The following is a 21,680-nucleotide window of genomic DNA, read 5'->3' on the forward strand; positions in this document are numbered from 1 at the left end:
TCCTAGATCTGAATGAAAGAAATAATCTTATTAAATACTTTTTTCTTTACATAGTTGAATGTGCTGACAACAAAATCACACAAAAATAATCAATGGAAATCCAATTTATCAACCCATGGAGGTCTGGATTTGGAGTCACACTCAAAATTAAAGTGGAAAACCACACTACAGGCTGATCCAACTTTGATGTAATGTCCTTAAAACAAGTCAAAATGAGGCTCAGTAGTGTGTGTGGCCTCCACGTGCCTGTATGACCTCCCTACAATGCCTGGGCATGCTCCTGATGAGGTGGCGGATGGTCTCCTGAGGGATCTCCTCCCAGACCTGGACTAAAGCATCCGCCAACTCCTGGACAGTCTGTGGTGCAACGTGACATTGGTGGATGGGGCGAGACATGATGTCCCAGATGTGCTCAATGCCTTCCTCTTGCAGGAAATGCTGACACATTCCAGCCACATGAGGTTTAGCATTGTCTTGCATTAAGAGGAACCCAGGGCTCAGTGTGAACCTGCTTTCATCTGTGAAGAGCACAGGGCGCCAGTGGCGAATTTGCCAATCTTGGTGTTCTCTAGCAAATGCCAAACATCCTGCACGGTGTTGGGCTGTAAGCACAACCCCCACCTGTGGACGTCGGGCCCTCATTCCACCCTCATGGAGTCTATTTCTGATCGTTTGAGCAGACACATGCACATTTGTGGCCTGCTGGAGGTCATTTTGCAGGGCTCTGGCAGTGCTCCTCCTGCTCCTCCTTGCACAAAGGCAGAGGTAGCGGTCCTGCTGCTGGGTTGTTGCCCTCCTACGACCTCCTCCACATCTCCTGATGTACTGGCCTGTCTCCTGGTAGCGCCTCCATGCTCTGGACACTACGCTGACAGACACAGCAAACCTTCTTGCCACAGCTCGCATTGATGTACCATCCTGGATGAGCTGCACTACCTGAGCCACTTGTGTGGGTTGTAGACTCCGTCTCATGCTACCACTAGAGTGAAAGCACCGCCAGCATTCAAAAGTGACTAAAACATCAGCCAGGAAGCATAGGAACTGAGAAGTGGTCTGTGGTCCCCATCTGCAGAACCACTCCTTTATTGGGGGTGTCTTACTAATTGCCTATAATTTCCACCTGTTGTCTATTTCATTTGCACAACAGCATGTGAAATTTATTGTCAATCAGTGTTGCTTCCTAAATGGACAGTTTGATTTCACAGAAGTGTGATTGACTTGGAGTTACATTGTGTTGTTTAAGTGTTCCCTTTATTTTTTGAGCAGTGTATTTATAACTGATAGTCTCACTCTACACACCATGATATATAATATTTATAACTGATAGTCTCACTCTACACACCATGATATATAATATTTATAACTGATAGTCTCACTCTACACACCATGATATATAATATTTATAACTGATAGTCTCACTCTACACACCATGATATATCATATTTATTACTGATAGTCTCACTCTACACACCATGATATATAATATTTATAACTGATAGTCTCACTCTACACACCATGATATATAATATTTATAAGTGATAGTCTCACTCTTCACACCATACTATATAATATTTATAACTCAGACATCGAGGACGGCGAGGGGGTAGGAAATCCACTCAAAACCCAAAAGAGTCCACACAAAACTGTATGCCTCCCTCTCTTCCAGTCTCATGGCTGAATGTCGTGGTGTTGACTGCCGCAATTTGATATTTTGAATACTCTTCCTCTGACCAACAAAGCCCTACTCATCAGTGACATTATTGTGGACAAATGTAATAATGTTCTGTGCCTGACAGAGACATGGCAACAACCTAATGACTATTACCTGCTTAACCAGCAACACCATCTGGCTATGTTAATCTTGACAAATCTCATTCTGTGGGTCGTGGAGGTGGACTTGCTGTCCTTCATCGGTCTGACACACTTGTACTGCAGGTAACTTCGAAGGCATAGCCTTTACAATAGCTGTCCCTCAACCACTGCTTATAGTCTACCGGCCACCTAAAACCTCTACAGTCTTCCTCTCAGAGTTAGCTGATCGTCTCACTCTTCACTCACTCCGAGGAAGGCACAGTGATTCCGAAATGTTGGTAGCCATTAAATTGATGGGAGTTTATACATGGACTGTGCGACTTTCTTTATTTTGATAGTTTATAGTCTCACTCTTCACACCATTAACTCTGAGTTAGCTCCTAACATCTGTCTGTTCATTGTGTCCTGCCACACTTTTGCTCGGGGACTTTAACATTCATGTGGACTCTGATGGATGTGTTTTTGCCAGAGACTTTATGGCCCTGTTGGATTGCTTCAACTGCACACAGCATGGCAACATCCCCATCCATGACAGAGGCCATGTACTTGACCTGGCACGGCTCCCTCCAACCTCTAGGGTCTGGACATTCCCATCTCTTACCACAAGGCCATACTGTTCAGTGTGCCCGCCCCCATGCCCAAGCCCACCATAACCTACATGAATATCAAAAGGAATAACCCTGTTGACTTAATGGATATTCTGCAGTCACATGACACCCCTGGCCCTCATGTATCCTCAGTGACTGACCTGGTTGCCCATTACAACAGTGCGCTCTCCTCCCACCTGGATGTTCTGGCCCACCTTAAAACAATGGTGGTCTCCTTCAACATCCCAGCGCCACGATACACTTCTGAGCTGAGTGCCATGAAAGCCACTGGATGACAACTAGAGTGACAGGGCTCATTATCCATAAGGAGGCCTACCAAGACCACATTCCCAACTACAAGGACTCACTTGCCACAGCCAAATCTGCCTTTTTCTCCAACATCATAAGGAATGAACAAGGAAACCCAAGAGTGCTCTTCTCAACCATCAACACATATCTCCCTTCATTGGACAACCCCTCTTTCACAATCACCACTGACCTCTGTGACAGTTTTCTGGCCTCCTTTCAAAACAAAATGGAGGCTATCTACCAACAGCTGCATCAGTCTCACCCTTCATCTGGAACACCCCTTGCCTGGTTGCACTCCTATCTATCTGATAGACAACAGTTTGTCTCCCTTGACAACTGCAGGCCTGCCCCAGCCCCTGTATCACAAGGTGTCCCACAAGGCTCAGTGTTAGGTCCATTATAGTTTAGTATTTACATGCTGCCCCTTGATCGGATCCTCTGTCAACTTGGACTCAGATTTTACTGTTGTGCAGATGACACACAAATCTACATCCACACAAAACCTAACTCCACTCGGCTACTCCTCTCTGTTGTTGACCGTCTCTGTGAAGTGAAAACTTGGATGAGCAATAACTTTTTAAAACTAAACGACCCCAAAACAGAGATCATTCTCATTGTCCCCAACTCCCTAATCAAGAAATTGGGGCAACTCAACATGTCAATCAACAGCTGCACCATCCACTCCAAATCCACAGTCAGGAACCTTGGCGTTACATTTGACCACACTCAGTCATTTTAACCCCATATCTGAAACATGAGATTTCACTGAAACATCAGCAAGTCAGCCTTCTTCCACCTCCAAAATATCTCACGACTCAGACTATCTCTCACTGACCCCATTGCTGAAACCCCTTATTTACACCTTTGTTTTACAACGCCATTCTCTACGGGCTCCCCGCCAAAACATTGGACAGACTTCAACATATTCAATATTCAGTTCCACAAGTCCTCACACACACCAGACCTTGGGACTACATTGCTCCCACCTTTATCAAACTCCACTGGCTGACGTTTGGCTGATGTTTGGCAAATCGAACCTTCAGCTCCCTCCACAGATTTTCTATGGGATTAAGGTCTGGAGACTGGCTAGGCCACTCCAGGACCTTATGTGCTTCTTCTTGAGCCACTCCTTTGTTGCCTTGGCTGTGTGTTTTGGGTCATTGTCATGCTGGAATACCCATCCACGACCCATTTTCAATGCCCTGGCTGAGGGAAGGAGGTTCTCACCCAAGATTTGACGGTACATGGCCCCGTCCATCGTCCCTTTGATGCGGTGAAGTTGTCCTGTCCCCTTAGCAGAAAAACACCCCCAAAGCATAATGTTTCCACCTCCATGTTTGACGGTGGGGATGGTGTTCTTGGGGTCATAGGCAGCATTCCTCCTCCTCCAAACACGGCGAGTTGAGTTGATGCCAAAGAGCTCAATTTTGGTCTCATCTGACCACAACACTTTCACCCAGTTGTCCTCTGAATCATTCAGATGTTCATTGGCAAACTTCAGACGGGCATGTATATGTGCTTTCTTGAGAAGGGGGACCTTATGGGCGCTGCAGGATTTCAGTCCTTCACAGCTTAGTGTGTTACCAATTGTTTTCTTGGTGACTTGAGATCATTGACAAGATCCTCCCGTGTAGTTCTGGGCTGATTCCTCACCGTTCTCATGATCATTGCAACTCCACGAGGTGAGATCTTGCATGGAGCCCCAGGCCGAGGAAGATTGACAGTTCTTTTGTGTTTCTTCCATTTGCAAATAATCGCACCAACTGTTGTCACCTTCTCACCAAGCTGCTTGGCGATGGTCTTGTAGCCCATTCCAGCCATGTGTAGGTCTACAATCTTGTCCCTGACATCCTTGGAGAGCTCTTTGGTCTTGGCCATGGTGGAGAGTTTGGAATCTGATTGATTGATTGCTTCTGTGGACAGGTGTCTTTTATACAGGTAACAAACTGAGATTAGGAGCACTCCCTTTAAGAGTGTGCTCCTAATCTCAGCTCGTTACCTGTATAAAAGACACCTGGGAGCCAGAAATCTTTCTGATTGAGAGGGGGTCAAATACTTATTTCCCTCATTAAAATGCAAATCAATTTATAACATTTTTGACATGCGTTTTTCTGGATTTTTTTGTTGTTATTCTGTCTCTCACTGTTCAAATAAACCTACGATTAAAATTATAGACTGATCATTTCTTTGTTAGTGGGCAAACATACAAAATCAGCAGGGGATCAAATACTTTTTCCCCTCACTGTATATAATATGTATAACTGATAGTCTCACTCTACACACCATGATATATAATATGTATAACCGATGGGGACACTCTTCACACCATGATATATAATATGTATAACCGATGGGGACACTCTTCACACCATGATATATAATATGTATAACCGATGGGGACACTCTTTACACCATGATATATAATATGTATAACCGATGGGGACACTCTTCACACCATGATATATAATATGTATAACCGATGGGGACACTCTTCACACCATGATATATAATATGTATAACCGATGGGGACACTCTTCACACCATGATATATAATATGTATAACCGATGGGGACACTCTTCACACCATGATATATAATATGTATAACCGATGGGGACACTCTTCACACCATGATATATAATATGTATAACCGATGGGGACACCCTTCACACCATGATATATAATATGTATAACCGATGGGGACACTCTTCACACCATGATATATAATATGTATAACCGATGGGGACACTCTTCACACCATGATATATAATATGTATAAACGATGGGGACACTCTTCACACCATGATATATAATATGTATAACCGATGGGGACACTCTTCACACCATGATATATAATATGTATAACCGATGGGGACACTCTTCACACCATGATATATAATATGTATAACCGATGGGGACACTCTTCACACCATGATATATAATATGTATAACCGATGGGGACACTCTTCACACCATGATATATAATATGTATAACCGATGGGGACACTCTTCACACCATGATATATAATATGTATAACCGATGGGGACACTCTTCACACCATGATATATAATATGTATAACCGATGGGGACACTCTTCACACCATGATATATAATATGTATAACCGATGGGGACACTCTTCACACCATGATATATAATATGTATAACCGATGGGGACACTCTTCACACTATGATATATAATATGTATAACCGATGAGGACACACTTCACACCATGATATATAATATGTATAACCGATGGGGACACTCTTCACACCATGATATATAATATGTATAACCGATGGGGACACTCTTCACACCATGATATATAATATGTATAACCGATGGGGACACATGCAGCCTGGGTTGGATGCTACATTACATGATGATGATTACTTATTGGAATATATTTTTCACGTAATACAGTCTCCAACATCTAGTGTGCGTTCCGAATGCTATTCTATTCCCTACAAGCGTGTCAGTTAAAAATTGACTCCAGTTCAAATCAATGGATAAGCTTGGAGGTGGAACTTGTCATATAATGTAAAGGATTTTGAATTAAACCAATGGATTTACACCAATTAAATGTAATGGATGCAACACACTTAACCTACAGTTACAGCAGTTTTCTATGTTCCTGAGCTGACAAATAAAGTGTTGCCAATTAGACACACTTTCACACACTTACACACACACACACACACACACACACACACACACACACACACACACACACACACACACACACACACACACACACACACACACACACACACACTGTACCTATCAGACAGTGAACACATTGAAGAAACTAAGTACAGAAGTGTATGAGTCAACAGGAGAGAACAGAAAAAAAGAACTTTCACACATTTACCAGGGTCACTGAGTTCACTGCTTTAAAACATCGCCAACTTCACGAAAAGAGCCTTCATTTTAGATCCCAGTCACAATGTGTACTACAGTGTATTGGAATGTTCTTAGAATACATTAGAATACATTTCAAACACATTTAGAGTCACAGTAAATTTCCCAGTAAACTCAACACATATAGCCATTGATTTAGAAGAATCGTACTTATTAAATCTAGTTTCAAATCATGGTTAATAAAGGAATTTTGCTCAAGTGGAATGTCATTCATAGAGCACACTGCACAACATTTTAAAAATCAAGTGTATCTTTGAAAATGTCATGAAATGCATAATTCAGTTAGTTCACATTTTGTTGGTGGTAATATACACGTTGCAGTGTGGCTTTGATATAAAGTGGGACCATACTAACCAATGGTATTTAATTGATGGAGCTATGAAATGAAATCATACAGATTATGTCATAAAAAATGAATGACTAGTCTTGCTTGAGAAAAATAATAAAGAAGCAGTTCTAGGGATCAATTGGTGTGACAGCTTTCACACCTCAGATACTGACGTAGTGGAGAAACGAGAGGAAAAGGAGAGAGGAAAAGGAAAGAGGAAATGAGAAACAGAAAAAAATGGAGAGAGCATAAAAGAAGCAGAGAGGGAGATAGATACAGAGAGAGAGAAGGGAGAGAGGGAGGGAAACAGAGAGATACAAACCGGGAGAGAGGGATAGAGGTAGGGAGGTTGAGAGACAGAGAGTGAAAGCTGCAGACCGGGGGAGAGAGAGTGAGGGAAGGAGGGAGGGAGGGAGAGAGAGAAAGATGCAGACTGGGAAAGAGAGAGGGATAGAGAGAGGGAGGGAGGGAGAAAGATGCAGACAGAGAGAGAGAGTGTGGCACGGGACATTGTGTTAGATGAGTCACGACATCCTGGGGATCCCTCTCTCTTTCAATCTACACTCATTCTCTTCTTCTTTACTCTTTCTCTCTTTATCAATTTACATGTTCTTATGTTTAAATCTCTCTTTATCTCATCCCTCATCCTCTCTCAAAAGACTTTCCCTTCCTGATCCCACACATCTCTCCCTTTCTCCTCCTTTTCCTTCCTCTACATCTCTCTCTGTCTCGCTCTTGTCAATCCATTATCCAGCTGTTATACAGTGTCTCATCCTCTCTGTTCAGTCTTCTTTTTCCAATCTCCCTCCCTCACTCCCTCGCTCCCTCACTCCTCTCACATTAGCGCAGCTGTTACCCCCTCCCTTCCCCTTTCTCTTTCTTTTGTCTCCCCCTCTCTATACCTCCCCTATATCTCTCTCTCTCTCTCTCTCTCTGCCTCCCTGTTTGACTCTGGTGCTACGGTCTCCCTGTCAGTCTCACTCTCAGTCTCTTTCACCCCTTGTTCTCTCTTGCCTCCCTTTTTCTGACTCCCTCTCTCTCCATTCGCTCCCTCTCTCTCTCTCTCTCTCTCTCTCTCTCTCGCCTCGAGCCACTTTGACACTTTCCTTCCCTCTCTTCCTCTCCCTTACACTCTTCCGCCGTCACACACAGGCACACACGCACACACGCTCTCTCTCTCTCTCTCTCTCTCTCTCTCTCTCTCTCTCTCTCTCACACACACACACTCTCTTTCGCTCTCTCTCTCTCTCTCACACACACACACAGAGACAGACACACACAGTTTTTTTGCCTCACACTAACACCCACTCGATCTGTCTCTCTCTCCTTTCTGACGAGGGAACATGTTGCCTAGGAGCAGCAGCAGCAGTGTGCTACACGTGGAGACAACCTCATCTCTCTGTGTCTGACTGTAATAAACCAGGGACAGGAGGAAGAAAGAAGGACCTGTTTCTTTTTTCTGTGTCTGACCAGACTCATTGAGGAAGAGGAGGAGGAGAAAAAAGATAGGAAAAGGATCAGTACGCAGAGGGATTCAGGATTTGATTGTGACTGTGAGTCTGATCAAACTCACAGAGGTGGACTAGCGAGAGGAGAAAGTGGAGGAGGAAGAGGAGGAGGAGAAGAGCCAGGATTTGTTTGTTTATCTGAAATAACTCCCCAAAGAGGAAGAAGAGGAGGAAGAGGAGAGGCTACTGTTTGTTGTCCATTTGGGACAACTGGGGTAGTGGGTTTGGACCGGGACTTGGCACACCCCCCAAAGTTGCTACCATGTGGCAGGAGGCCTTACGGACTCGGGGGCGCTACCTTCTGGAACGAGGGGGAGAGGGGGGAGACGGGGGAGATGCCCTGGGGGATGTGTTTGTAGGTTTTGGGGAGACCCCGACACAGGGACAGGTGTGTGTGGGGGGACAGAAGACCCAGGACTGGCTGTATGAGTCCTACTACCGTATGAGCCAACAACACCCTCTCATTGTGTTCCTACTGCTCATAGTGATGGGAGCATGCCTCGCTCTACTGGCTGTGTTCTTTGCCTCCGGACTGGTGAGTATGTGTGTGCGTGTGTGTGTGTGTGTGTGTGTGTGTGTGTGTGTGTGTGTGTGTGTGTGTGTGTGTGTGTGTGTGTGTGTGTGTGTGTGTGTGTGTGTGTGTGTGTGTGTGTGTGTGTGTGTGTGTGTGTGGTGTTATACAATACAGAGCTCTATTGACTGATTGGAGTGGTGCAGAATGTGACAAGAGGGCTTCTTTCAAGTGCTGTTTCTGCTGTGTGAGTGTTGTTGATTTGATGACACACACACACACACACACACACACACACACACACACACACACACACACACACACACACACCCACACACACACGCACGCACGCACGCATGCACACACTTGAAGAGCGCTGCCTATAACTGAAGTGTTTTTTCACTATTGTTTGGGGCGGCAGGTAGCCTAGTGGTTAGAGTGTTAGGCCAGTAACCGAAAGGTTGCTGGATTGAATCCTCGAGCTGACAAGATAAAAATCTGTCGTTCTGCCCCTGAACAAGGCAGTTAACCCACTGTTCCCCAGTAGGCCGTCATTGTAAATAAGAATTTGTTTTTAACTGACTTGCCTAGTTAAATAAATGTATGCCACAGAGATAGATGAAAAGGGAGAGTGAGTGTAGATAAATAAAGAGAGTGTTGAAAAGAGAGAGCGGAGAGATAGAGACCTGGTCAGACTGTGATTTTCGTTCAGTCCATTGATGTGTTTTTCCTCCGCAGAATATTATAACACCTCTCGCCTCCCACAGTGTAAACACACACACACACCTCGCCTCCGCAGCAGAAAAGTTTCAGTATTGCAGCATCAGCAACCGAGCCCGACCAGCCCAATGCTGTTCCCAGTGTAATAACAGAATACCAATGTATAACTCATGATATACCTGGATGGATGTGAGCAATAGCATATAGTGGGATTCAATGTGGGATTCAACCCTAGGTCTCTCTGGTACTAGAGGGTTGTCAACAGGGTTGACTCCCATGGTAGATTTATCAAGGACCGATACAGTATATAGCATGTATACTAGGTCAATGTGGAGCATGTATGTTCTGTCCTCCAACAGTTCTTCTTTACTGCCCCTGAGGAGAATAAACAGCCTAGAGATCACATTTTGAGTGTCTGAGTTTTGTCTCAGTGTTGGATACATTTGTACGGTCTTCGGACAGTCCAGGGGATGAAAAAAAAACAGAATTATCAGCTTCCATTAAATAAGCGCATAAAACCGCGTCGCCAGGCCAAATATATACACTATTTTCTTGAAACATTAATACCTCATTATATATATTATAGACATGTTTGCGCAGTGACCAACCTATTGGACCTAGGCCTTTAGTGTGTGACAGGTTCATGAAAGGACAGCAATGGTAATACCTGTGCACTAGGAAAGTGCACTTTTTGTAAAACACAAAGGGCCAGTGGTGTAGTGGAGGCTATATGCAGGTGTACGCCGTATACCCACTTTGTTTTCAGCGGGCATTACATATACTCACTTCTTAATCTCCACTGATGCGTATCAAAGTAGTGTAGTGGAGGTATATGATTTATGTAGTACACTAGTGAAATCATGCACAAAGTAGCCTACACAATTGCAAAGCTCGTGAAAAATATTGTGGGCCACATACATAGCCTAGTTGAACCGGAATACCATCTGCAGGTATCAAGAGCATGCAGCTCTCAACTAGTTTTTTGATGGAGCAGCTCACAAAATAATCTGTAGCCGGTAGGTAGGAAAGACGTTTCAATTTATGATACCTACCAGTAAATACTAACCAAGGCAACAATGGATATGCAAACCAGTTATTGAAAAAGTTTGGTCCGAAGTCTTGGTTAGTAGGCTATATTTGTCCTGCTTGCATCAGGGGCATAGGCATGAGTGGGCCTGGGTGGACACAGGCCCACCCACTGGGGAGCCAGACCCTGCCAGGGCCACCCAATCAGATTGGGCAAAAACAAAAAAATTATACATTATTATTACAAAAAACACAGTTCCACTCACCAGATGATAATAATGAAACAACCCTTTCCTGCGGTCAATGAACAAAAGCACCCTCTTTGGCCTCATGGGTGGAATGTTAATCACATTTTTCATAATTTCATAATTAATAACGATTACTTAAAAAAATAAAAAAATCTGGGGTTTCTATGTCAAACAGTTTTATTTTATTTCAGTGTTCTGTGATGTATATAAAGTGTAATATTGTGATGCAAACAAAAAAAATGTAATACATTTCAACTCTATATCTGACATGGTACAGATGTCTTATTTTTTTAAGCTCATAACCATGTGTGTGAGGTGTATACTTTTGTTTCAAAGTAGATTTAGTTAAGACTTCCAAGAATCACTCTGTGACCCTGATTTAGCCCACTGCAGTAAAAGGTTTTAACTTGTTATTGAAAGTTATTCTTGAAAGGGCAGAAGCTAAAAAATGTGCAGGAACATCCTCTTCGATAACACCTGCTGCAGCCGCTGCAAACTAGCCTACAACAATAGATAGCTAGCTAGACCTTGGGAAAACTACTGCTCGCTATTGCGCAGTGTCCTGTTGGCCTTTGAGAAGGCAGAAGTTTTGCCCTAATTCAGATTAATTATGGTTGAATGGCAGATGCCTTCGATCTAGCTTCTGATGGCCTAGCCAATGGCTGATTTAGCTACAGTAACTAGATTTATATCCCCAGAGACGACCAAAGAAAAATCCTGATTGGATATTTTTTTATCTTCAGTATTTTGTACATTATTACCAATTAATAATTTAATTATAATAATTATTTTATAATAATAATCTGAAGGCATAGAAGGCCCTCATTGTTCCCCACTGTGTTTGGGTTAGTAAACATTTGTAGAGTGGCTCTATTTGCCCTCAGCATGTATTTTGTTCACCATTCTGGATGTCATTGGTTCTTCTGAAATATGAACACAGAAGTACTGGACATTTTGATCTGTTATTATGGTGGCGATTTGACAAAATTACAATCATTGTCTTGACTTGGACTCACATTTCCTGGTCTCAGTCTTGACTTGGTCTTGGACCTCTTGTCCCCTTCCGGTCTCGTCTCCCCTCTTGGTCTTGACTTGGACTTGATTTGCTACTTGAATCGGTCTCGCTTTAGGTGGTCTCGAACACACCAGTGGGAATAAAGTTGTAATATAGGCCTAATAATCATATAAACCTAGCAGAGTATTGTATCTAAAGTGGCTTACAGTATAATGAATTCATACATCTTTGTGTATGATTCCAGTGGAACTGAAACCCAAAACCTTGGCATTGCTTGCGCCATTGCGCTTACTAAATGAGAAACACAGAACGGAATATATTGTACTGAATTGAACTCTGCTCTACACTCTCTAAAAGAAGAACTCCAGCCAAACTCATATTATCAGGCTGCCAGAATGCTATTATATCATCAAAGCTAGCTGCTAGTTTCTAGGTGTATCTTTATGCCATTTCTTCTGTCTTCTCTCTCTCCCTGATCCATTTCAGGAACGCTCCAGCAACATTATGTCAAGGGGTGTACTAGAGGCGAAGGCAGGTGCAAGAGAGCAGAGTAATGATAACAGGCACACTTTTATTTTCGTTCCAAAACGAGAGCACTACATAAATCAAACGCGCTCAAAACACGGAACTTAACAAAAGTAAGGTGCGTGACAAAACATCACAATAACATTAAACAATTACACACAAATACATGATGGGAAACAGAGGGTTAAATACAAGTAGATTGATTGGGGAAATGAAAACCAGGTGTGTATGAAACAAGACAAGACCAATGGACATATGGAGCGGCGATGGCTAGAAAGCCGGTGACGTCGATCGCCGAACGCTGCCCGAACAAGGAGAGGAGCCGACTTCGGCGGAAGTCGTGACAGTACCCCCTCCTTGACGCGCGGCTCCAGCGGCGCGCCAACACCGGCCTCGAGGACGACCCGGAGGACGAGGCGCAGGGCGATCCAGCCGGCGACGGTGAAACTCCCGCAGCAGTTCAGGATCCAGAACATCTGCAACCGGAACCCAGCACCTCTCCTCCGGCCTGTACCCCTCCCACTCCACGAGGTACTGAAGGCCCCCCACCCGACACCTCGAATCCAGGATGGAACGAACAATGTACGCCGGGGCCCCCTCGATGACCAAAGGGGGCGGAGGGACCTCCCGCACCTCTGATTCCTGGAGCGGACCAGCCACCACCGGCCTGAGGAAAGACACATGGAACGAGGGGTTAATACGATAATCAGAGGGAAGCTGTAATCTATAACATACTTCGTTCACCCTCCTCAGGACTTTAAATGGCCCGACAAACCGCGGACCCAGCTTCCGGCAGGGCAGGCGGAGGGGCAGGTTACGGGTTGAGAGCCAGACCCGGTCCCCCGGTGCGAACACCGAGGTCTCACTGCGGTGACGGTCCTCGTTGGTTTTCTGGCGACGCACGGCTCGCTGAAGATGGACACGGGCGGCCTCCCATGTCTCCTCCGCGTGCCTAAACCAGTCGTCCACCGCAGGAGTCTCGGTCTGACCCTGATGCCACAGTGCCAGAACCGGCTGGTACCCCAATACGCACTGAAAGTGGGAGAGGTTAGTGGAGGAGTGGCGAAGCGAGTTCTGTGCCATATCGGCCCAGGGCACCAACGCTGCCACTCCCCCGGCTGGTCCTGGCAATAGGACCGCAGAAACCTGCCCACATCCTGGTTGACTCTCTCTACCTGCCCATTACTCTCGGGGTGAAAACCTGAGGTAAGGCTGATCGAGACCCCCAGACGTTCCATGAACGCCTTCCAAACCCTCAACGTGAACTGGGGACCCCGATCCGACACTATATCCTTAGGCACCCCGTAGTGCCGGAAGACGTGAGTGAACAGGGCTTCCGCAGTCTGTAGGGCCGTAGGAAAACCGGTCAGAGGGAGGAGACGACAGGACTTAGAAAAACGATCCACAACGACCAGGATCGTAGTGTTTCCCTGTGAAAGAGGAAGATCTGTTAGGAAATCCACTGACAGATGTGACCAAGGTCATTGTGGAACGGGTAAGGGATGTAACTTACCCTTGGGCAGGTGTTTCGGAGCCTTACACTGGGCACACACTGAGCAGGAGGAGACATAAACCCTCACCTCCTCACGTCCACCAGTACTTCCCAGTCAGACAGTGCACAGTCCGACCGATCCCCGGATGACCAGAGGAGGGAGACATGTGGGCCCAATAGATCAACTGATCACGGACAGCAGACGGAACATACATACGCCCAATGGGACACTGGAGGGGAGCAGGCTCTGTATGCAACGCCTGCTCAATGTCCGCATCCAGCTCCCACACGACCGGCGCTACCAGGCAGGAGGCTGGGAGTATGGGAGTCTGATCCATGGGCCGCCCCTCTGTGTCATACAGCCGGGACAGTGCATCTGCCTTCTGATTCTGGGAACCTGGTCTGTAGGATAGGGTAAACACAAAACGGGTAAAGAACATGGCCCAACTTGCCTGACGAGGATTCAGTCTCCTCGCTGCCCGGATGTACTCCAGGTTGCGGTGGTCAGTCCAGATGAGGAAAGGGTGTTAAGACCCCTCAAGCCAATGTCTCCATGCCTTCAATGCTTTAACCACAGCCAACAACTCCCAGTCCCCCACATCATAGTTACGCTCCGCTGGGCTGAGCTTCTTCGAGAAGAAAGCACAGGGGCGGAGTTTCGGTGGCAAGCCTGAGCGCTGTGAGAGCACGGCTCCTATCCCAGCCTCAGACGCATCCACCTCCACTATGAATGCCAAAGAGGGATCCGGATGGGCCAGCACGGGAGCCGAAGTAAACAGAGCTCTTAGCTGCCCAAAAGCCCTGTCCGCCTCAGCTGACCACTGCAACCTTACAGGACCCCCCTTCAGCAGTGAGGTAATGGGTGCAGCAACCTGGCCAAAGCCCTGGATAAATCTCCGGTAGTAATTTGCAAACCCTAAAAATCGCTGCATCTCCTTTACCATGGTGGGAGTCGGCCAATTACGCACGGCTGTAATGTGGTCACTCTCCATCGCCACCCCTGATGTGGAAATGCGATACCCTAGGAAGGAGACGGCCTGCTGAAAGAACAGGCATTTCTCAGCCTTGACATACAGGTCATGCTCCAACAGTCGTCCAAGTACCTTGCGCACCAAGGACACATGCTCGACGCATGTAGCGGAGCATATCAGATTGTCATCCATATACACCACTACACCCTGCCCGTGCAGGTCCCTGAAAATCTTGTTTACAAAGGATTGGAAAACTGATGGAGCATTCATCAACCCGTACGGCATGACGAGGTACTCATAATGCCCTGTGGTGGTACTGAACGCTGTCTTCCACTCGTCTCCCTCCCGGATACGCACCAGGTTATACACACTCCTGAGATCCAGTTTCGTGAAGAAGCACGCCCCATGCATTGACTCAATCGCCGTGGCGATAAGAGGTAGCGGGTAACTGTACCTCACCGTGATTTGATTGAGACCTCTATAGTCAATGCACGTGTGTAAACCTCCATCCTTCTTCTTCACAAAAAATAAACTCGAGGAGGCGGGTGAAGTAGAGGGCTTAATGTACCCCTGACGCAGGGATTCAGAGACACATGTATCCATAGCCACCGTCTCCACTTGCGACAGGAGATTTATCGCACAATCCCCCCGTCGATGAGGTGGTAATTGAGTCGCCTTTTTTTTATACAAAAGGCGAGAGCAAAATCGGCATATTCTGGGGGGATGTGCACGGTGGAGACCTGGTCTGGACTTTCCGCTGTGGTAGCACCAACGGAAACCCCTACACACCTCCCTGAGCACTCTCGCGACCACCCCGTGAGAGCCCTCGGTTTCCAGGAAATGGTGAGGTTATGCAGAGCCAACCAGGGAAGACCTAGTATCACAGGAAACGCAGGAGAGTCAATGAGGAAGAGACTGATTCTCTCCTCATGACTCCCCTGCATAACCATGGCCAAGGAGATGGTGGCCTCCCTGATTAGCCCAGAACCTAAAGGTCGACTATCTAGAGTGTGTACCGGGAAGGGTCTAACTATAGGAAAAATGGGGATCCCTAACCTAATGGCTAATGCTCTGTCGATAAAATTCCCAGCTGCGCCTGAATCGACGAGCGCCTTATGCTGGGAATGTGGGGAAAACTCAGGGAAACAAACAGGCACAAACAGTTGATCAACAGAGGACTCTGGATGAGTGTGGTGCAAACTCACCTGGGGTGACGCCAGAGTGCCCTGCCTGTTGCCTCGACTCCCAGAGGAACCAACACGGCACCGACCGGCAGTGTGTCCTCTGCGGCCACAGATGGAGCACGTGATGGCTCCTCCTCCAGTCTCCCTATGAGCAGCCCCTCCTAACTCCATGGGCACCGGAGTGGGGGTGCTGGAAGATGGAACCGACAGAGCCCCCTCTGGGCGTCCGCGGGTGACCAGCAGGTTATCCAACCGGATGGACAAATCCACCAGTTGGTCAAAGGAAATGGTGGCATCCCTGCAGGCCAGCTCACGTCGGATGTTCTCTCGTAGGCTGCATCGATAGTGGTCGATGAGGGCCCTGTCGTTCCAGCCTGCTCCGGCGGCCAAGGTCCGGAATTCCAGGGCGAAGTCCTGGGCGCTCCTCGTCCCCTGCCTCAAATGGAAGAGCCTTTCCCCCGCCGCTCTGCCCTCGGGTGGATGGTAGAAAACAGTCCGGAAGCGACGGGTGAACTCCTCGAAGTGGTCTGACGCCGTGCCTCCTTCTTTCCACACGGCATTTGCCCACTCCAGCGCTCTACCTGTGAGGCAGGAGATGAGGGCGGCCACTCTCTCCCTTCCCGAGGTAGCTGGGTGCACAGTGGCCAGGTAGAGGTCCAGTTGTAACAAGAATCCCTGGCACTGTGCTGCCGTTCCATCATACTCCCTGGGAAGGGAGAGATGCATCCCACTGGAATTCTCTCCGGATGGGACGGGTGGAGACAACCCCGGTTGTGCTGGTCGAGGCTTCCTGTCTCTCCCAGCGGTCCATGGTCTGGACAACACGATCCATCATGGCACCAAGATGATGTAACATGGCCGAATGTTCCTGGACGCGCTCCTCGACTCCTCTAACCGCGGTACCTGCTCCTGCTGACTCCATTGGAGGTGTGTAAATCTGTCAAGGGGTGTACTAGAGGTGAAGTCAGGTGCAGGAGAGCAGAGTAATGATAACAGGCACACTTTTATGTTAGTTTCAAAACGAGAGCACTACATAAATCAATCGTGCTCAAAACATGGAACATAACAAAAAGATAGGCTGCAACCCTCTGAAATTGCATGAATACTGATCATGAAAAGCATACAGTTACATGCTGTAACTCAGATTATATAGCTAAATGTGCTCAATTGCTTTGCATGGAATAATCTGAAATTTGTAGTTCTGGCTGTGCTTTTCAAGAGGTGATCATATTACAACTGTCACGTCCTGACCGTAAAGAGCTCTTATTTTCTATGGTAGCGTAGGTCAGGGTGTGACTGGGGGGGTTTATCTAGTTTATTTAGTTCTATGTTGTTTGGTTCTAGTTTCTGTTTTTCTATATTGGGGTTTTTGTATGATCCCCAATTAGAGGCAGCTGGTCATCGTTGTCTCTAATTGGGGATCATATTTATGTAGTTGTTTTTTCCACCTGTGTTTGTGGGAGATTATTTTGAGTTAGTGCATGTTGCACCTCTGTCGTCACGGTTTGTGTTTTGTTTATAGTTTATTGTTTGTCTTGCATAGTTTCACATTTAAATAAAAGATGTGGAACGATTCCCACGCTGCGCTTTGGTCTCCTTCCTCCGATGGACGAGACAACAACTAAATAATTGTAGCATTTCTTAAGCATTCCCTTGAAAACCACAATCAGTTGTCAATAGTTTAAGCGGAGCTGGGGGTCTCCCTTCCCCCAGCAGGCAAGTCAAACATTCTGCACCTTATTGTGTCATTTATTGATAACAACCTTTGTATTGTTGTCATTACTGTATAATGTTCCTGTCATAGAAATTTAATATTTCTATGGTTCATATATTGTTCTAGTATGAATGTTCTAGGCACATCACCCATCAGCTAAGAAGAATCGTAGCTCAAATACAGTCAGTCTCTTCAGGGCCGGCCCTAGCCTTTTGGGGGCCCTAAGCGAGATTTGGGGGCCCCCAACCTTGAGGAAAAACATTTTAGTGGCCACCCTCTTGACAGTGGAGGGAAAAATCTACGTTTTCAAGTTCATTTCCTGCAATTCTACACATTTTGCCAAGGGGCATAGAGAACATTTTACAGTTTTAATTAAAGCAAGTTTTCTGCCATTATACACATTCTGCCATGTGGTGGAGAGAAAATGTTATCATCTTATAACAAAACCATTTTGCCAGGGGTGGAGAGACATTTTAGCCGTTTTAAAGCTAATTTCCTGCAATTATAATTTTTTTCTCCATAAGATGGAGATACATTTTTGCAATTTTAAAGCTAATTTCCTGCAATTCTACACATTTTGTAATGACTAATGCCATGTTAACTGGGGCTCCCTGGAGGTCAGAGACCCTGGGCACATGCCCTGTGTGCCCTGTCAGTATTCGGCCATGATTACTATAAGTTTGGATAGCTGGCTAGACTAAATACCAATAAAACAATTGTTAGCTGACATTGCTAATTGAGTGACGCTCAGTGACTGACATAACAAGAAAAAAACTGCTGAAGCACAACCAAATTTCGAAATTGCACCTGGTGTATTCTAATAATCTTACTCTATATAGTAAGTTGAGACCCTGACTGAATCCGTTTTTTGGGGGGGCCACGGCCCCTAAGGGACCGCTTATGTTGCTTATTCTGGAACCGTCCCTGAGTCCCTCTCTCTGCTCTCACTCTCCCTCGTCTCTCTCTTTTAATCTCTCTCTCCTTCTCTCTTCTTTCTCTCTCTCTCTCTCTGTTCCTCTCTGTCTCTGTCACATAGCCTACATACTAACACACAAATAACAGAGAGAGAGCACTCCAGTAAGAGTCGTGTTTAAAACACTCTTCAAGTGCGCGTGTGTGAGTGTTTGTGTGTGTTTTCGAGTGGATTCTGTTGTATGTGTGGTCAGCACACCAAAACACCATTAGTACTGCTGAAATGTCAGGCACAAAAACATGCTCTTTTATCTTATTCAACTGATCTGGGATTTTTCTATAACCAGACCCTCCCTCCCTGTGTGTGTGTGTGCGTGTGTGTCTGCATGCTCACATGTTCACACGTGTGTGTGTGTACGTTTGTGCCTCTGCTGTATCTCAGGAAGTCTCTAATTTCCTACCAAAGCTTATCTTGTATTTTCAGAGCAAATATCCCTGAGGATTGTTCTTTCATGTAGTCCTGAGATTGCATTGATTTAAAACAGTGTGCGGGTGTGTGTGTGTGTGTGTGTGTGTGTGTGTGTGTGTGTGTAACCAGGCGATAACATACAGTAAGCTAGTTGAGATCAATAAAAAAACGGATTCAGTCAGGGTCTCAACTTACTATATAGAGTAAGATTATTAGAATACACCAGGTGCAATTTCGAAATTTGGTTGTGCTTCAGCAGTTTTTTTCTTGTTATGTCAGTCACTGAGCGTCACTCAATTAGCAATGTCAGCTAACAATTGTTTTATTGGTATTTAGTCTAGCCAGCTATCCAAACTTATAGTAATCATGGCCGAATACTGACAGGGCATGTGCCCAGGGTCTCTGACCTCCAGGGAGCCCCAGTTAACATGGCATTAGTCATTACAAAATGTGTAGAATTGCAGGAAATTAGCTTTAAAATTGCAAAAATGTATTTAAAACAGTGTGCTGTGTGTGTGTGTGTGTGTGTGTGTGTGTGTGTGTGTGTGTGTGTGTGTGTGTGTGTGTGTGTGTGTGTGTAACCAGGCGATAACATACAGTAAGCTAGTTGAGATCAATAAAAAAAAAATCACAATTAATAACGTGACATATTGGGAATAAATAACCAAGCTCTGGGAAAATACATTATATATACAAAAGTATGTGGACACCCCTTCAAATTAGTGGATTCGGCTATTTCAGCCACACCCATTGCTGATAGGTGTATAAAATTGAGCACACCGCCATGCAATCTCCATAGACAAACATTAACAGTAGACTGGCCTTACTGAAGAGCTCAGTGACTTTCAAAGTGACACCGTCATAGGATGCCAACTTTACGACAAGTTAGTTTGTCATATTTCTGCCCTGCTAGAGCTGCCCCAGTCAACTGTAGGTGCTGTTGATTTGAAGTGGAAATGTCTAGGAGCAACAACAGTTCAGCCGCAAAGTTAGGCCACACAAGCTCACAGAACGGGGCCGCCGAGTGCTGAAGCGCGTGACGCGTAAAAGCTTCTGTCCTCACTTCCAAACTGCCTCTGGAAGCAACGTCAGCACAAGAACTGTTCATGGGGGGGGGGGGATGAAATGGGTTTCCATGGCCAAGCAGCCGCACACAACCCTAAGATCACCATGCGCAATGCCAAGGGTTGGTTGGAGTGGTGTAAAGCTTGCTGCCATTGGACTCCGGAGCAGTGGAAACACGTTCTCTGGTGTGATGAATCATGCTTCACCATCTGGCAGTCTGACGGATGAATCTGGGTTCGGCGGATGCCAGGAAAATGATACCTGCCCCAATGCATAGTGCCAACTGTAAAGTTTGGTGGGGGAGGAATAATTGTCTGGGGCTGTTTTTCATGGTTCGTGCTAGGCCCCTTAGTTCCAGTGAAGGGAAATCTTAACGCTACAGCATACAATGACATTCTGGATGATTCTGTGCTTCCAACTTTGGGAAAGGCCCTTTCCTGTTTCAGCATGACAATGCCCCCGCGCACAAAGTGAGGTCCATACAGAAATGGTTTGTCAAGACCAGTGTGAAAGAACTTGACTGGCCTTCACAAAGCCCTGACCTCAACGCCATCGAACACTTTTGGGATGAATTGGAACGCGACTGCGAGCCAGGTCTAATCGCCCAACATCAGTGCTCAACCTCAATAATCCTCTTGTGACTGAATGGAAGTCCCCGCAGCAATGTTCCTACATTTAGTGGAAAGCCTTCCCAGAAGAGTGGAGGTTACAGCAGAAAAGGGGGGACCAACCCATGATTTTGGAATGAGATGTTCGACGAGCAGGTGTCCACATACTTTTGGTCATGTGGTGTATGACATTATATGACAAAATATGACATCACCAGACTGTGGGTGTACAGTATGCAGTTCAGGGGGTAACGCATTGTGACAGAATACCAGCCACCCAATGTAGGTATCTATTATTATTTAGTCCATTTGGCTCTGTTTGAACAACCTGGCATTCATCTCTGTTTGCTTGTGAAATGTCCAGTTATTGGAAGAGATAGTTAGAATGTTGAACTATGCCTTCTTTTATATTGGAACAGATTTGACTGTTGAACTACTTATTAATGTTGAACTACGGCCTACTGTAATGGTGAAATCCTTGTCTGGACAATTTGTTGTTGTTATTGTTGTTCTTGTTGATGTTGTTGCAACCTCTGTCTATTTCAAGAGCTCCCTGGAGGAGACATTGATCTGTGATAGTCTTCACACACTTGTCTTGACACTTCACACACGCATGCACGCACACACACACACACACACACACACACACACACACACACACACACACACACACACACACACACACACACACACACACACACACACACACACACACACACAGACTGTGATACTTAACACTCTGACACTTCACACTGTC

At 45.9% G+C, this 21,680-nt stretch overlaps 1 protein-coding gene across 2 annotated transcripts in view; it reads left to right on the top strand.

The window, feature by feature from the left end:
- Window positions 1-8,168: 8,168 nt before the first annotated feature.
- The window catches only part of LOC106570343 (adenylate cyclase type 2), a 94,152-nt gene continuing 80,640 nt past the window's right edge, over window positions 8,169-21,680 (top strand). For both annotated transcript variants that reach the window (XM_014142541.2, XM_014142542.2), the window contains exon 1: window positions 8,169-8,998. In XM_014142541.2, coding sequence (XP_013998016.1) covers window positions 8,726-8,998 — 273 coding nt within the window. In that variant the 5' untranslated portion in view covers window positions 8,169-8,725. The remainder of the gene's footprint in view (window positions 8,999-21,680) is intronic.

Source organism: Salmo salar, chromosome ssa14 (assembly GCF_905237065.1).
Source record: "Salmo salar chromosome ssa14, Ssal_v3.1, whole genome shotgun sequence".
Taxonomy (NCBI): Eukaryota; Metazoa; Chordata; class Actinopteri; order Salmoniformes; family Salmonidae; genus Salmo; species Salmo salar.